General features: G+C 46.8%; 1 protein-coding gene across 1 annotated transcript; it reads left to right on the plus strand.

Moving 5' to 3' along the window:
* Nucleotides 1-12,223: 12,223 nt before the first annotated feature.
* Nucleotides 12,224-17,438, plus strand: LOC311309203 (cytosolic 5'-nucleotidase 1A-like; the record flags this gene model as incomplete). Its single annotated transcript, XM_084438383.1, has 6 exons — nucleotides 12,224-12,356; nucleotides 13,332-13,499; nucleotides 14,099-14,228; nucleotides 15,116-15,238; nucleotides 16,696-16,880; nucleotides 17,064-17,438. The coding sequence occupies exons 1-6, from the start codon at nucleotides 12,288-12,290 to the stop codon at nucleotides 17,436-17,438; spliced, it is 1,050 nt and encodes a 349-aa protein (XP_084294509.1). The 5' UTR covers nucleotides 12,224-12,287.
* Nucleotides 17,439-17,670: the final 232 nt, after the last annotated feature.

The raw sequence follows: 17,670 nt of genomic DNA on the forward strand, positions 1-17,670 counted from the left end.
CACCGGCGCGTGAACATACGAGCACACACACACCGGTGCGCGAACATACGAGCACACACACACCGGCGAGCGAACATACACACACACACACACCGGCGCGCGAACATACGAGCACACACTCGGTTTGACCACAGCTCCATCTCTCTGCCAACTGACCCACATTCCGTCCCGGTGGTGTCACCGGAACTCAGCCAAGCCCGTGGCGGCCGCTGTCCATCCTATGAGGCCACCGGGCTGCAGGGGCACACAGAGACACACACCTACACGGTCTCTCTCTCTCTCTCTCTCTCTCTCTCTCTCTCTTACCAAGTCTTCCTCTGTAATGGACAGTCTTTCATATTCCATCAGGTGCTTATAGTGGCGGATCGATGTAGCTCAGACTCCCAGCCCTCTGTTCCTCTCTCTCTCTCTCTTCCTCCCTCTCTCTCTCATTCTGCTCCATCCCAAGGCCAAGGTTGCATAATAATAATAATAATAATAATAATAATGATTCAGTTGGAACACGCTTGGAACATGTTGTGTGTTATCCTCTCCCTGTTTCTGTCAGCATCTGGCCTTAGCTGGCTTGCAACATACCAATGTTTTGCTCTTGAACAGCTCAGCTCTGACTCATTGTTCTGTCTTCAGACACGATAATAAACCCAGGGTTTAGCCCTGCTAACCCACTTAGGACTTGCTTTCAGACCCCAGCAAAGATCTTCAGTAGGAGGTGGACTGTTGATTTGTATATCTACCAAATTGCACACTGCATTCTTTCCTTTTCACAAAACATTCGGTTATAAGTAGCAGCAGTAGTTAGTTGGGGTTCAGGGGTAGATTGGTGTTAAGCGTCTGTCCCTGTCTGGCATTTTTTGTTTGGAGAGGGTGGGGGGTGTTTGGGGGGGGGCATCTCAGATCGCCGGTCTAATCTGGAGATAATCCTAATCCCGTTAGTCTAAACACCAGGGCCATCTGGGCCCAGAAACACTGCAGCTCTGAGTATAATGAACCCATCAAAAGGTCTCCAGATACACCAAAACAGACGCAACTGGCAACTTGGGCCCGCGCTTTCAGAACCAGGTCCAGAACATCAGCACATTCAACAGTGTTCTCTCCTCTCCTCCTAGTCTGACTACACCAAGAACCATTTTTATCGTGATGGGATCTCTACCATGGTGCCCCACTAGAATCGGGGGGGGGTTACTGTCCAGGGGTGGGTTTAGTTTGGATGCTGGGTCCTCCCCACGGTGATGTTTTGTGATGTAACCATGGAGTTGATTAATCACTGTTAAGCAGGGTTACAGGAGAGGGGGAATGGGGGCCTCACTTCGGACAGCTGCTCAATTACTCTTACCGTGGGAACATAACACACGCACAGAATGTGTGTGCTCTTGCGCTTTTGTGAATGCCCAAATTATTCTTCGGCTAGATTAATTTTTTAATTTTTAAAATTTAATTTGATCACCTCCAACCATTCAGTCGTCCATAGTTTTATTGAGTACTCAATGTATGAAAACAATTGTGCCAAAAATATGATCAAAATGTTATTTTATTCACTAAATCTTTCTTTATCAACCTGTTGATAGTTCTTAGGCCAGTCTCAAGCAAACTGAGTCCGTGGCCTGAGGCGGTTGCTGTGAGGCTGAAAGCTTCGTCAGTAGGCAGATGTTCCTTTGTTCTCCTCGGCCGCCACAGTATAGAGTTGCTTCAGAGGTCGTCGGGACACTGGCTGCATCTTTTGAATTTTGGCCCATTGAAGACCCACCCCCCTCCCTCTTTCCGTCCCCCCAAGCTACTCAGAGAGAGGGGCATTAGCCCCTCCCCCATCCCCTTTAACCCCCTTCAGACCCAGCAGTTGTCACAGAGCCCCTCACCCCCCAAAAAAACAGAATCCCTTTGGCCTCCCTGTTCTTTGTCTCTTCATGAAACCTCTCAGCCAGACCCTCGGTAATCAGACCCCCTCCCACCCCACACACCCCCTCTCCCCACAACCACCATTACACATCGGCTAATTACCACAGATTGACCGAAACAGAGAGAGAGAGAGAGAGAGAGGGTGATAAAGACAAATGGAGAGGGAGAGAAAGAGGACATATAAATGTACAAAAAGGCCCTGTTCACACCCAGAGTTAACATGCGTCTCGGGTGATCTGATCACAAGTGGACGGCTCTGAGCACATCAGTTCACACCTGGGATTTGAATGCGTCTTCATGTGCGTCTTGAGTGACCACTTGTGATCAGATCTCTCTTCCCGCTCTGTGCATTCTAAAAAATTCTTGAGTCGTTTGGTTTTATGTTGGCGTTGCTGCCACGGTCGACTGTATTCCCCTCCGTCTTTTTTTAAAAATCTCCTCATAAAATCGAACCGGTTGCGTTATGAATCTTCCAGTTCCCCTACCGACTCTTCGGCCCAAACGGAAATCAGACAGCGTGTTTTATGTGTACTCCATCCACGAGAATCCACTTTGCCTGTTGTTGTTGTGGCCTGTTGTCACACTTTAATATGATACTCTGGTCAGGCAGAGGAGGACCTTCAGAGACAGACTGATTCTGCCACGGTGCTCCACTGAACGCCTCTGTAGATCCTTCCTACCTGCTGCCATTAGACGTTTTAATGCATCCTCTGATTGGCGGGATGCCATGGACTTCAATCAATCAATCAATCAATCAAAGCTTTATTTGTATAGCTCATTTCACACCCAGAGGCAACACAATGCGCTTTACAGAGAACAAGGGAGGTGGGCATACGACCCACCCCTACATATTCCAGAGGGAAGCAAAAAACCAGTATCACCCGGGGGCCAGACTTAACTGACACTTTAGATTGACATTTTCGAATGAATTCACATTTTAGATGTTATATTCTGGTTGTTGTGTCCTCCCACACTTTTTTTGGCGTTGATTGATTGATGCCCTTTTAATGCCCTTATGTAACCCTTATGTCTTTTACTGTTTTTTTTATTGTGTTGTGTGTCTTATGATGTGCTACAACATGGCCATTTCCCCGTTAGGGATTATTTATGTATTCTATCTAGTCATATGACGCTGTTGCTCTGCTTATGCAGAGCACGCCGGTCGCGTAGGCGGCCGCTCAATGTGGTCCAGGACAAACTGGCGTACACACTGCTAAAAGAACGTGGCCATATGCAGCCCGGGCCATCTCCGAATGTGGTCTGAGCGATCGGATCTCAATGCGTCTTGCGGTGCATTCACACCTGTACTATTCACACCTGTACTTAGAGCTGTCCACTTGTGATCGCATCACCCAAGACCCGTGTTAACGTCAGGTAGGAACAGGGTGAGAGAGAGAGAGAGAGAGAGAGAGAGAGACAGACACAGACAGAACTGATCTGTGTGTCTGTTGTCAGAGTCCACATGTAGATCTTGCAGATCCCTGTTCTGGCTGCCACCCCCGTGTCCTGCCTCACTATGCCTCTCTCCTCATTCAGGGCCTGTCTGCTGTTGGAGCTGGACCATTACAGCTGTAGAGCACACAGCCAGGTTATGTCATAATCAAAGCTCCCCTTTTCCGTTTGTGTGCATGTGTGTGTCAGTGAGCCGCAGTGTCACCGAGGCCTTGGAACTCGCAGGCAGCTCTCACTTCCTGTTTTTGTAGAAGGCCTCTCAGGCAGGAAGTGTCAGGAACTGCAGCATTCGTCGGTACTCTCTCTGCTTTGAGTACACGGCCTCTCTGAACAGCTAGGTCAATGGTATTCCTAAAGTCTTTGTTCAGACATGTATTTTATTGATTGATACTATGGGTTAGGGCTTAGGAAGGGTAAATTCAACTAGCCCATTGGTACCCTGGAGTGTGTGTGTGTGTTTGTGTCTACATTGGTATCTCTCTGATCGTGCATAATCAATCTGTGGTGAGGAAGGAAAAAGTAGAAAGTGGAATACAGGGAAGTTGTGTGTGTGTGTGTGTGTGTGTGTGAGAGTTAGGGAGTAAGGGAAGGATGTGTAGTTGTCCTGCCCAAGGCCAGTCTCAGTCACAATTAGAACAAAGAGACTGGGAGACTACACAAGCCTGTGTATAGTACTCTTTGTAGGAATAAGAAAAGTAACGACACTTGCCTTGCCATTTCCCTTTAGGGCTGTGAGTGAATAAGTGTGTATATGTGTGTGTGTGTGTGTATGTGTCCGTTGTACCCTCTTTGTTTAGTCCCACTCCCCTCATGCCTGCTTTGTTCCCACCTACTGGTCTACCGCTGAAAGAGCTTTATCTCTCTCCGTCTCGCGCCAAAACAGGGAGGGCCCCCTCTCTCTGTCTTCCACCCCTCTCTCTCTCTCTCTCTCTCTCTGCCCCCTCCCTCCTCTCTCTCTGCCCCCTCCCATCCATCTCTCTCCCCCCTTCCTCCCAGGTTCTGTGCCAGACAACTTATAGTAGCAGGTAGAGAGAGGTGGATAAGCTTCTTTGGTTCAACCACTGCAGTCTTTCCTCCTCCCTCTCTCTCTCTCTCTCTCTCTCTCACTCGCCAGCATTTCCCGCCACTCCAGGGCGTGTAAGGGGGAGGAGCTCAACCGGCATAAAGAAAGGCCGGCCCCCTGGAGCCTCGCGCCAGCGTTATTCAAATCAGCTCAACTGTCTCTGTCCTGTTTAACCCTTTCAGTGCTGGAGTGCTCTGGGTTTGTAAAGAAGACAAAGGCTTTGTAGGCTATTAAAGTGGAGACAGGTATTGCCCTGCATCAGATAGATATATAGATAGATATATAGATAGATAGATAGATTAGGCTGAGATTACTCATATTGTAGGCTATTAAATTGGTGACAGGTATTAAACCTGTATCAGATAGATAGATAGATTAGGCAGAGATTACTCATACTGCACCTTAATATATTCAAGAAAAGAAAGTTAATGTTATTCTCCATATACTCATTGCTCAATGTGAATATTATACAGCTAAATTGGCAAAGGAAGTGCAAACTGCAAAGATGTATCCTTCTCTGAAACCCTCTAATTTATAATACTAACAAAAAGCCAATACGAAAAAAGCTCATCTTTAGCAACACTGCTGAAGGACATCAAATATGGTCTATCTTCATACCATGTGTACCAAATGTATGGGAATGATGCAGGCTCATTGTATCACAGCCTATTGTATGCTCCAACCATAGTTTCTCAGGTTACAACATTTTTAGACATACGATACAGGGTTTGTTTCAAACTTCCCCTTCCAAACTGCCATGTAACTCTTTCAGTTCCTCTTCGTTTATGAGTGCAGGTTGGAGTTAATCCATACAACACCCAAAGGCTGTGAGAAAGGCTTGTGAGAGACTCCTATCCTCTGTTGCCCTCTAGTGGTAGTAAGAGTGAAGTGTTTGGGAGATGACAGTAGAATCCTGTAGTCATTAGTCAGGTTGAACTGTCATAGATTTTGTTCAACGTGAAACGGAAATAAAATAAAGACTCGATAAGATGAGGCTTTGAAAGTACACATCACAGACGACCATCATCCTACCATTTTACATACTTATACAACGGTTAGTTCTGGTTCTTGATTCTGATTGGCTGGAAGTCGTGTTAAAATACTTTGTAACACACCTGGGACCGCATATCATTCCATTTTCAGTATTAATGCGCCTCCCATTTGATCCAATGCATTGTAGTTGTTGTTGCTTGGCAACCCTTTTGTTAGGGGAACTATTTTGCTCGGCGGAATTGAGGGAATGATGCTTCGTTTTGAATAAATGTTAATATTTTACATTGCTGTGTGTTTATTTTACACTAATACCTGTAGTAACCGTTGTATAAAAGCAATAAACCACGAGAGGCCGTGTGTTATAGTGATTTTATAACAGCTAGGGGGCGTTGTTAGAAACCCCCCTAGCTGTTATAAAATCACTATATATCGTGGTTTATTGCTTAAATAAAGGGTGATCGACTGTAAACTGACATCCCTACAGGATCTGCACGCTTCCAGGGCCCTGAAGCGGGGCAGAAGATTGAGGCTGAGCCCTCCCATCCTGGTCACGGTCTCTTTGACCCACTCTTCTCTGGCAGGAGACTGCGGTCCATTGGGACCGAGCCCACGCACAACAAAAACGGCTTCTTTCCCACGGAAGCAGCATCAACCAGGCTTGTGCGCCCCCCCCCCCCCCCCCCCCCCCCCACACACACACACACTGACTCTATACCCTTTGCACTATTTGCACTCGACCTCTGATTGTTCCACATATCTCAACGGCACGTTGCACACATTGTATATATAAAACATCTATCACACACACTCTATTCTACTCACCACACTCTATTCTGTATATATTGAGTAATTTGCATTGTGCCTTTCTTTTTTTTGGTTATATTGTATTTTGTACTGTATTTGCACTGTATTTTTTTATTTACATGTCTGTATGTCTCACCTCTGACTTACTTGAATTGACCCACTGCTTGATTTGAAAGCCTGGGCAGTCTGGATCTGAATCACAGGGCGGGTCCACAAGTCGTTTCTTGGTTTGTTTGTTAGTAGGATTATGCAAAACTACAAGAACAATTTTCATGAAACCCGGTGGAGGGGTGTAGCATGGGCCGACTAACAATCCATTAAATTCTGGAGTGGATCCGAATCACGGGGCGGGTCCACAAGCTGCCCAAACATGGCGGGCCATTCACCTCCATTCATTTTTTGTACTAGGATTATGCAAAAACTACTGGGCCGCTTTTCATGAAACTCGGTGGAGGGGTGTAGCATGTGCCAATTTAGAATTGATTCCATGATTCCACAAAGCAGATCCAAATCACGGGGTGGCTCCACGTGCCACCCAAACATGGCCGGCCATTCACCTCCATTCATCTTTTGGTCTGTCACTCCGGCTCTGCTGCCGGACAAGCACGCCCAGGTGCACATGCCTGACTCCACCTGCAAGTGGATCACTGACTTCCTGTCGGACAGGAAGCAGCATGTGAAGCTGGGGAAACACTTGTCTGACTCCTGGACCATCAGCACCAGTTCCCATCACAGCCGTGTCCTTTCCCCTCTACTCTTCTCCCTGTATATGATAGTGATTCACCAGAATTCACATCATTCAGAAAGGCACAGATAATGCAATAGAAACATATTTTTCTATCAGAAGTTATTCGTTATTATTCAGGGGTAAAAAAAACACGCTCAGTCTGAGACGAAATGTGGCTAGTCTATGTTTACTACATATGTGGTACTGCCTGCATTGTCATAGTACTACTGCTAAATTTTAAGACAGCATTTCACATTTTGCAGCAAACTTCATTCATGTTTTAACTATATGGTCCCAAACCAAACTTCGTTTTGCTTGCTTCATGTTGTTTGACTCTGTGAGAGCGAACGTTGCTAGTCAAGTGACAGCTGGCATCTGAAATGGTAGCACAGCGCCCTCTTCTGTTGGATTTAAGAGTTGTTTTCCCCCACATCCCAGGTGATGTAGCCTGATATCAGACATATTTGTCAAACTTCTTACACTCCATTGAGAACTTCAATTTAGAATCAGCAAACCTTTAGAGGGTGGATTTGAATGTCTGGACCCAGGCAACAGTTGATGGGCTATGCACATAAATTAAAAAAAATACCGTTTTACTTACTTTTACTAAGTTTAATAGGTTAGAATGGGTTATCGGTTAAACGGTTAACTGTTAAACATCCCTCCTGGACTGCAGGATCAATATTGAGAGAGGGGAGATGAGAGGGTGATGAGAGAGACAAGATAGAGAGAGACGAGAGGGAGAGATACAGAACGACAGATGAGAACTCATCTCCCTTCTCTTAAGTCACAGAATCTGTAGCGTGTTGATTTTGTCCATAGAGTGGTGAGGGAGTGGTGTGGTGCATTTATTGCCGAATTAACACAATGTTTGGTATAAACCATGCTCACTTCTGGTTTCTATCTGAATACAGGTACAGCATCATTTTGTTGGTTGAACAGATACAGATAATGACGTCTCGGTGCATCCCTAACATATGAACAGCTGCACCTCCAGTCATCAGTCAGTCAAACCCTCATTGGGCTCATTTCTGGTGGGGATGAGTCCGCCTACAGGTGGGAGATTGACCATCTGATTTCCTGGTCTTCAAAAAGAGCCCAGCCCTACCAGCTCCCATCACCTTGGGTGACTCCCCAGTCGACTCCTTCTGCTTCTTAGGCCCCATCATCACCCAGGATCTCAAGTCTCACCCAGAAGGCACAGCAGAGGAGGTACTTCCTAAGGCAGCTGAAGAAGTTAAACTCGCTTCTACACCGTCTATCCTCACCTCCTCCATCATAATTTCGTGAGCTGCTGCCACTGCCAAGGACATGAGCGGACTGCAGTGTATCATCCGCTCTGCTGAGATGGTGACTGGCTGCAACCTGCCATCCCTCCAAGACCTGCACGCCTCCAAGACCTGCACGCCTCCAAGACCTGCACGCCTCCAGGACCTGCACGCCTCCAAGACCTGCACGCCTCCAAGACCTGCACGCCTCCAAGACCTGCACGCCTCCAGGACCTGCAGGCCTCCAAGACCTGCACGCTTCCAGGACCTGCACGCCTCCAGGACCTGCACGCCTCCAAGACCTGCACGCCTCCAAGACCTGCACGCCTCCAAGACCTGCACGCTTCCAGGACCTGCACGCCTCCAGGACCTGCACGCCTCCAAGACCTGCACGCCTCCAAGACCTGCACGCCTCCAGGACCTGCACGCCTCCAAGACCTGCACGCCTCCAAGACCTGCACGCCTCCAAGACCTGCACGCCTCCAGGGCCCTGATGCAGGCAAGAAAGGTTGTGGCTGACCCCTCCCACCCTGGTCACAAACTCTTTGAACCAGTCCCCTCTGGCAGGAGGCTGCAGTCCAAAACCTCACATGGCAGGTAACTCAACAAGAGTTCAAGCCCAGGGGGATGCCGAATAAAAATGCTAACGCACACTCCATTGTGCTGTGTGACATGATTTTTTAATGTCTTACTGTTTCATGTTTGTTGTAGCTGCTGTTTCTTTTGTTTGCATGTCTTCATCTGACCAGTCTTTTGTCTCAATCAGTGCCACCTGTGTTCAATCCAATCAATCAGTGAATCCATGCTCAGTCCAGAGTCCCACAACTCATTCCCATCCCAGTATGTAGGCCTACTAATATGTTCATGCAGGATTCCTATGGTGTAAATATCTAGCTGTGACATTTATACTTTTTAAGTCAAACTGCCAGCTTCTTGGCTTGGCTCAAACAAGAACATGACCTTCCCTTGGTGTCTGGTTGTGAATTCAAGCCCCGGGTAATGCAGAATAAACTAATATATATGCTAATATGCTAATGCCTACTCAGGCATTGTACTGTTCTGAGTTCTGACATGATTTTAAAGATTTTTTTAATTTAAGAAGTTTTAAAGAGGCCCTCATGTATTTGTCATTTGTCTCCTTCCTCTTCCTCCTCAAAACGCCCGGGCCCGATCCAGTGCTGCGCAGCAGCTGTAATTTCATTATTGTATTTTGCACTGTCCTGTCTTGTCCTTTTAGTTTTACTGTTATGCACCAACAGCAAATTCCTTGTGTAAACCTAATCAATAAATATGACTTCAATACACAGACATATAGTGGCACAGGTTAATCAGATGTCTGCGCTCTCTCTTGGTAATCTCCAAAGTCATGTTGATTTGAATTTGTCAGGTGAAAAAAATACATCAGGTCCACATTCAATTCTATGCACAGTTAAAATCATATTTCAAACCAAAAAAGGGCACTGCCTAGTGTTAATGTCTTAACTGTAACTAAATTGTAATTAAGATATTTAGGGATACACCAAGTTGCTCTTCAGTAATTAGCCCCCCTAAGACCTCTAAAATACAGTCCTCTCCTGTTCCAGGCTTCAAATGGAGGTCCTTTCCCAACATGACCATAAACAGCAGCCTGCAAATGTCTCTAGTAGTCAATCAATAAAAAACGCTCTCTGGACTTGTTCCATAGGGAGCCTGCAGGAAAGGGGTTACAGTTCCCAGCATGACACTCTCTGCCCATGTGCTTACAAGGGAAAATGTCACATTGTGACAGTGAGAACAGGCTAAAACATTGTGAGGATTTTTGTTTGTGAATGCCCTGACTCAGAGGCGTATGTACAGGCAACACGTTTATCATTTTAGAAGTGTGTTCTTGTGAGATGTATACGTCGTATGGGAACCGTTTGAAGAAATGATTCCACTTAACCAGTTTAGTGTGAGGTCTGTTCTTTTTCCTCCTCCCTGCAGTCTCTGTTGTGACAAGGCCGCCCTAGATCCAGTATGACCCCCCCCTCTTTGTAGACCTCAAAGCACAAATCACACCTTTATCTCAGTTCCCCCAGACATCTCCCTTACCTTGCTGGGCGATATCAACAGACTTACCCCACAGCCAATCAGCTTCCAGGTGTGGGCATCTCAGTCAGAGTGAGTCACTGGTGGTTGCCTGGCAACTGCTGCTGCGCTGTAATTCAGTCACATAAAAGGCCTGCAGGGGGTTCGGGCAGGGAGACGGTAAAAAACCCATCATCGGACGCACAGGCGCACAAATGATCCAGAAACACCATTTCCCAGACCACTAAGCAGCAAAAAGAAATCGCCCAGTATGCAGACACTGCAAGGAAGTGGAGCACTTTAAGGACAACCATGGTGAATACTGATCATTGCTTTTTGGGCAGGATGCTAACATTTAGAGTCACCTATTCTCTACTGCAATCTTCAGCTCTGGCAACGTGATATCTCACTAAAAAGCATCTTAAAGCCTCTGTCACTCATGCGGCTCATGCATGTGATTGCATGCATGCATGTCCTGTCCCCCCAGCCTGCTACTTACACATGCAGCTGTCACATGCATTCAATCAAATGAGAGTCCATTGGATATGGAAGTCAATAAAAACATGGGAGAGGAAGAGAGAGAGAGACATAGAGAGACAGAAAGAGAGGGAACACACAAGTGCAGGATGCAGAAGAGATCCCTGTAGAATAAAACAAAGACAGCGTTATCAACCAGCTTGCATAATATCGCCTCTCTCTCTCCATCCCTCCCTTCTTTTACATCTCTCTCTTATTCCCGCCCCACCCCCAACGTTTTGCTGAGTAGCTTGAGTCGCTTTTGCTCTCATCACCTTCATAGTGCAGTAGGGCTGAGTCTGAATGAGCGCGAGGACCCTGAGAGAGAGAGAGAGAGAGAGAGAGAGAGAGAGAGAGAGGGAGGGAAAGAGAGAAGGGGGTATAGTGGACAGGGTCTCAGTAAGGACTACCTGAGACAGAGAAGAGGGGTGGAGAGGCAGTAAAGGAGACAGGATGAGTCTGATCAATAGTTGCTCGCTTACCAGAACTGGCCAGGACCCGGCTGCCAACGGCACTAGCAAAGCCCCCTGTGGAGGCAGCAAGACCCTGGCCAAGCCCTCCACCCCCAGCAGGAAAACGGTGAGTTTGTCCATCTGGGTGTTGTAGCATGCGAAGAGCATCTTTTCTGTATGTGTTCTTTCCATGTCTTTCATTAGTGACAACTACATGGGCTACTGAAAAGTAGAACTATGCCGAAATATGCTGTGGTAAGATTTGATGTGACTGAAAATTATTACAGTATATCAGTCAGTGGGCTAGGTAGAAGAACAGATTTGGGGTCTGCAAGTAGGCTAGGCCTAGTTTGATAGCAGCAGAGAACATCCAAGAATGAAAAGTAACAGTTGCTCGGCCCCCCAAAAAAAACTGATAAAAGAAAGGTCCGCACATTGTTTAAAAAGCTCCAATAGTGCTTTTAATAAAGCACGTTTCGGCCGGCGTGGCCTTCGTCGATTGCAACCGGCCGAAACGTTGTGCTTTATTAAAATTACTATGGTAGGCTAGCCATTAAAACAGTGTGCGGACCTTTCTTCTCTTAACAAGTAGGCCTTAGATGCCTTTATCCTACTCTAGTCAAATCCCTAGTAGGCTATGTGTAAACCATGTAGGCCCAATTAAGTGCCGAATAAACCGACCTCGAATCTTGAATTTCCTCTGTATACCTGCAAATATGTAGCGGTAATCTACCGAGGGAAGGTGCGACAGCACATAGGCTACTAGATTGTATACAAAAAAGAAGAAGACACTCCCTTTTCGTTTTTTCGCATTTAAGTCAAGAAATTAGATTTTGTTTAGCCTACTGGTTGAGATTAGAACGATCAACCACTGCACGACTTGTCCTGACGCTAGCCAGAGGATCTCGGTCACTTTCACAGCAATGGCGTCATAGTGGTTCACAGGGCATTATGACAACATCAGAGGGCTTATTATTAATTAAACAGAGCTGCTTAAACATCGCAGAGAGTGCTCCTCAGACAGGGCACTATCAACCCCGCTGATAACATAGGCCTATACTCACCTGCGCAGTATGGAGAGGACAGCGCGTCTCAGTAATAGTAACACAACCGCTCGCAAGGTGCATGGAGCAATTTTCTTCGTAAGTGGAGTTACTCTTAATTATTTCGACACTTTCACCGAAATCCAAAAGTTCACACAATGTTCCCTCACTTAGCCTATTGAAACGCGGTGGTTTAACGTTAGATGCTCATTCAATTCCACAATGTTGTATTAAAACAAATCAATTGTAGTTTGAAGTATGACATGATTTATTTTGACAGAGATTCAGTATACGGCGAGCCAACCGGTGGCAGCCAGGGTGAAATGAGATTCTTCAGTCCAGGTTTTGGCAACTAATTTCTGCCATACACAACACTCTGACGTCGAGTAAGGACTGGATTGAAACCAGGACTTGGCTGAAGCCATAACCTCTCCATTAATATGCTCCTCAGGTCCCATGTCTAGTGTCTACAGCAAAAGTAGCCCTACTTCTCCTCTGGCCGCTGCAGCAGCCCAGTTATTGAGATAGGCACACATGTAAATCATATGTAATAAAGTTATATTGACATAAGATTGATTTTCCTTTACAGTGAAATAAGATCCAGTGGACATGAACAAGTCAATAGTCTATCCGAGCAGTTACATTGGCTATACTTGTCAGTGGAACTGCTTTAATAGACTATTATCAATTGACAATGAATTGAAGACTTGATGTGATGTGATTAACTGATTACTTAATTACTCTCTCCCCCTGATTACTTAATTACTCTCTCCCCCTTTTCCCCCATTGATGACCCTCTCTTTATTTGATTCACGTAGTGTTACAGCTTTCATCAGCTGTTATAACTCAACCAAGCACTGTCTCCCAGAACCTACTCTGCACTGCATCGACTGCATCTGTCCAATTAGCTCAGAGAAGGGAACCACTCCGACGCTCAGTTTGGTGCCAGAGTAGCGTTCTCTGTCTGTCCCTGTCTGGAGGGACACTCTCTCTACCAAAGGGTCATTTGTGTGTGTGTGTGTGTGTGTGTGTGTGTGTTCAAGTATTTGTCACTTCTCTTCCCTCATCTGACAGCCGAAGCCCCAGAATGCCATCACCATCGCGGTGTCATCGCGGGTCCTCTTCAACATGGAGAAGGAGCAGCAGATTTACGAGCAGCAAGGCATGGAGGAGTACCTCAAATATCAGATGGAGCACGAAACTGAGCCCCTGGGACCTGGCCCCGCCTTCTCTTTTGTTAAGGTCTGTGAAAAACACACACACAAACAAAGTAACATGCACATAACGCACCTACTGTAGCAGAGCTACTAGGCATTGGCGGTAATGTTTCTCAATCAGTCAATCAATCAAAGCTTTATTTGTATAGCGCATTTCATACCCAGAGGCAACACAATGCGCTTTACAGAGAACAAGGGAGGTGGGCATACGACCCACCTCTACATATTCCAGAGGGAAGCAAAAAAAACTATCACCCGGGGGCCAGATAAGTGAGCTGTAAAAATTCTTCCCTGACCCCTCTCAACAAGGCGATCGGGCAAGCTCCTGGAGTATGTTTGTCTACCGGCTAAGAACATTTATAAAGCAATAAATAACATTAAATTACATTTTCAGAGTAAGAGAGGCTAAAAACATCATAGGAGAGACATGGCAAACACTGGTGTATGTCTGTGTGTGCGTGAATGTGAATGTGCCTGGGCCCAGATAGAGGCAGGGGTTGGGGTAGGGAGGGGGTAGGAAAAGGATACGGACCCGGGTTAGGGTGAGGGGATCTCAGCCCTGGACTACTCTACTCAATGTGTATCATCATGTCATTAGCCCTGTTTGCATGGCTTTTCACGCAGGCTCTGGAGGAAGTGAACACTCGCCTGAGGGATCTGTACCCTGAGAGTGAGGAGCTCTTTGACGTTGTGCTCATGACCAACAACTACGCAAACGTTGGTGTGAGACTCATCAACACCATCAACCACCACCGTGAGTGCCTGACACACACACACACACACGCACACACACACACACACACACACACACACACACACACACACACACACACACACACACACACACGCACACAAACACTACACTTCATGGAATTTAATGCACAGTAGATTCAGAGGGATGTCCTAAGAGCGGTCTTGATGGTGGTTCTCCTGGTGCGGTTCTGAGGTTGCTATGCACACAGCTGGTCTTTCCCATTCACACACAGCCTGGATGACTCCATGACCCCGTGACCCTCCTCGAGATACACACGCGCCTGCTTAGAGCATCACAGCTCTACTTCCTCACACCCTTCATGCTGCGTGCCTGAAAAATAAGAGGCAAATGAAGAGAGAGACAGGGGACTGAGGTTTCTTAGAGGACAGTTCGCATTGATCATCATTCACGCTGGTCTAGGTCTGGATGGACTAGTCCGACGGTGGTGGTTGTCGTGATCCCCCTCACGCTCCACACATCGCCATACTCCTGAGGCATCTGGGAGATGCGCCTGGCCAAGTGGAGACGTCTGAGCCACCGTCTGACCCACCGTCTCAAGCGCCTCCCCCTCATCTCACCCCCCTCTCTGTGTTCCCCCGCGCTCTGTACCAGTTATTTACCTCCCCATCCTCCAGCGCTCCATGTGTGTAACTGTTATCGTCTCATTTTTACATTTACATTTAGTCATTTAGCAGACGTGTTTATCTAAAGTGACTTACAGTAAGTACATGTTTGTCTAGAGTCATTTTCATGCTACACATTTTTGTTACGAGGTTCGCAAGTGCATCGCTTATGTGTACTTCACAACGCCCTTATGACCCTTGAATGACCACACAGCTACAGTATTAGGTCATAGGCGTAACACCCTATCCTTCTCTGTGTTCTAGAACTCAACATCGAGCGTTTCTGTATGACCGGAGGGAACACACCTATTGGGTACCTGAAGGCCTACCACACCAACCTGTACCTGTCCCTTGACCCGCTGAAGGTGCGCGAGGCCTTGGAGGAGGGTGAGTGGTAGCCAGTAATGTAGGTAGAGCAAGTCCAGAGATAGTCTCCAGACTCCATAGAGTAATGTAGGTAGAGCAAGTCCAGAGATAGTCCCCAGACTCCATAGAGTAATGTAGGTAGAGCAAGTCCAGAGATAGTCTCCAGACTCCATAGAGTAATGTAGGTAGAGCAAGTCCAGAGATAGTCTCCAGACTCCATAGAGTAATGTAGGTAGAGCAAGTCCGAAGATAGTCTCCAGACTCCATAGAGTAATGTAGGTAGAGCAAGTCCAGAGATAGTCTCCAGACTCCATAGAGTAATGTAGGTAGAGCAAGTCCAGAGATAGTCTCCAGACTCCATGGAGTAGTAGTCACTCATGTATACGCTGTGGCATTGACTCACAGAACTGCTATGCAGTTGTTTTAAACAGAGCGATAAAAGCTCAATTGTGGGAAATTATCAGGATAATCGTCACCTGGTCAGCCAGGGACGTGCACTGGATGTTAGCGGGACAGGGGTGGAAGTTAAAAAAAAGGGCACTTAGGTTGTGCGGCGTGTGAAGCACATTTTTACCTTAATTAGCAAAATATGTAAGGTAAATTAATAACAAAGTACTAAAGTAATAATCATAGCTACTACTAGCCATAAATAGCTAGCAAACTACCTAGCTGCATATCCTATGTTGCTGTGAGTGATATTAGCCTACATTTAACTTTAATGTAGGTCAGTACTACTAGGCCTACTTGCCAGAACTCACAAGTGCATCTTTCTAAACAAGTTACTAGAGAGAGAGAGAGAGAGAGACAGAGAGAGAGAGAGAGAGAGAGAGAGCTGACGTTACCTAGCTAATATTAGGCTACATTAGCTAACTAGCTACCGACACAATAAGGCCAACATTAAAACTCATGAGGGAGAGAGAAAGAGAGACTGATTCTCACGTTAGGGCTAGCAAAAGGTAAAGCACTTCAATTTATCACTATAAAACGAAAATGAACATGTTTACAAATGTTATCCAGTGGCCACATAGGCTACCTGTAACATGCCTGTGTCTGTCTCAAAAAGACATTTACCCAACTGACTGACTCGCACTATCTAATGCCTATCGCGTGCACGTGCAGGTGCACTTGTTTCGCGTGCAGGTGCATTTGTTTCGCTCACAGTGCGCGCGCTGCCCTAGCTAGGAAAACAGGGCATCGCCCGGGAGTAACTAATTATTTTCCAACCCGATATTTTGATTCAATCAAAATATTTTAGGCATGGTAGGCTCTGCGCAGCAGTAATGTATTTATAAAAAAGGTTTAGCCTGCAGAAAAAAAGGCACTTCTCTATGAGAGGCGAAAAAGGGCAGGGTCCCTCGCCCCCCTTGAGGTCTATGAGCGCATGTGCCATGTGACCAGCTAAAAGACACCATGACCAGATCCAGATGGATGCTGAGAGGTTTCTCTGAACCGTACCTGGACGTCTTGTCTGTCCCCAGGGATCGCCGCTGCCACCATGTTTGCCCCGGGGAAGCTGAAGGAGGTGTCAGAGACCCAGCTGCGGGTGGCCTTCGACGGCGACGCTGTTCTGTTCTCAGATGAGTCGGAGCGCATCTTCAAGGCTCACGGACTGGATAAGTTCTTTGAACATGAAAAGGCCTACGAGAACAAGCCGCTCGACCATGTAAGTCAGAACATAGATGTAGAAAACCTTTTAAATGTTTTTTTTTTTTTGACGGGATGAATTAATAAGGCTGAATTAATAAGTCTGTTTTGCACACTAATCGATACAGTTGGTCTTTTCTTTGTAGATTCATTTTTCCATCTTAAAAACGCAATGCCTCTGATCCCCGTCTCTCATTCTCAGGGGCCACTGAAGGGGTTTCTGGAGGCCCTGGGAAGGCTGCAAAAGAAGTTCTACGCCAAGGGCCAACGCGTGGACTGCCCCATCCGCACCTACCTGGTGACGGCCCGCAGCGCCGCCAGTTCCGGCACCCGAGCCCTGAAAACACTACGGTCCTGGGGCCTGGAGACGGACGAGGCCCTGTTCCTGGCAGGGGCCCCCAAGGGGCCCATGCTGGAGAAGATCCGTCCTCACATCTTCTTCGATGACCAGATGTTCCATGTGGCAGGGGCGGCAGAGCTGGGGACTGTGGCGTGCCACGTGCCCTACGGGGTGGCTCAGAGACTGCCCCCCAAGAAGCCTGCTGAGGGGAAAGACTCTGCTTCTGCCCCCAAGTAGCCTGATCCACCCTCCACGTCACATCGACAGCCTTGTAGTGGCATGGACAAATAAACAGACTTTTGACTTGGTTCTGGTCCTATCATTTCTTTGCTGTTCCCCTCACATACGTGCAGAGAATTCCATTCTGCATATGGTTATAGCCACAGAGGGCATGGGATGATTCTACTTTATTTGGAAATTGCTGTGTGAATTTGAGAGTTTCATTTTATGATCTAGTAATCTGACTTTC

The sequence above is a fragment of the Borostomias antarcticus genome, assembly GCF_949987555.1.
Source record: "Borostomias antarcticus genome assembly, chromosome: 5".
Taxonomy (NCBI): domain Eukaryota; kingdom Metazoa; phylum Chordata; class Actinopteri; order Stomiiformes; family Stomiidae; genus Borostomias; species Borostomias antarcticus.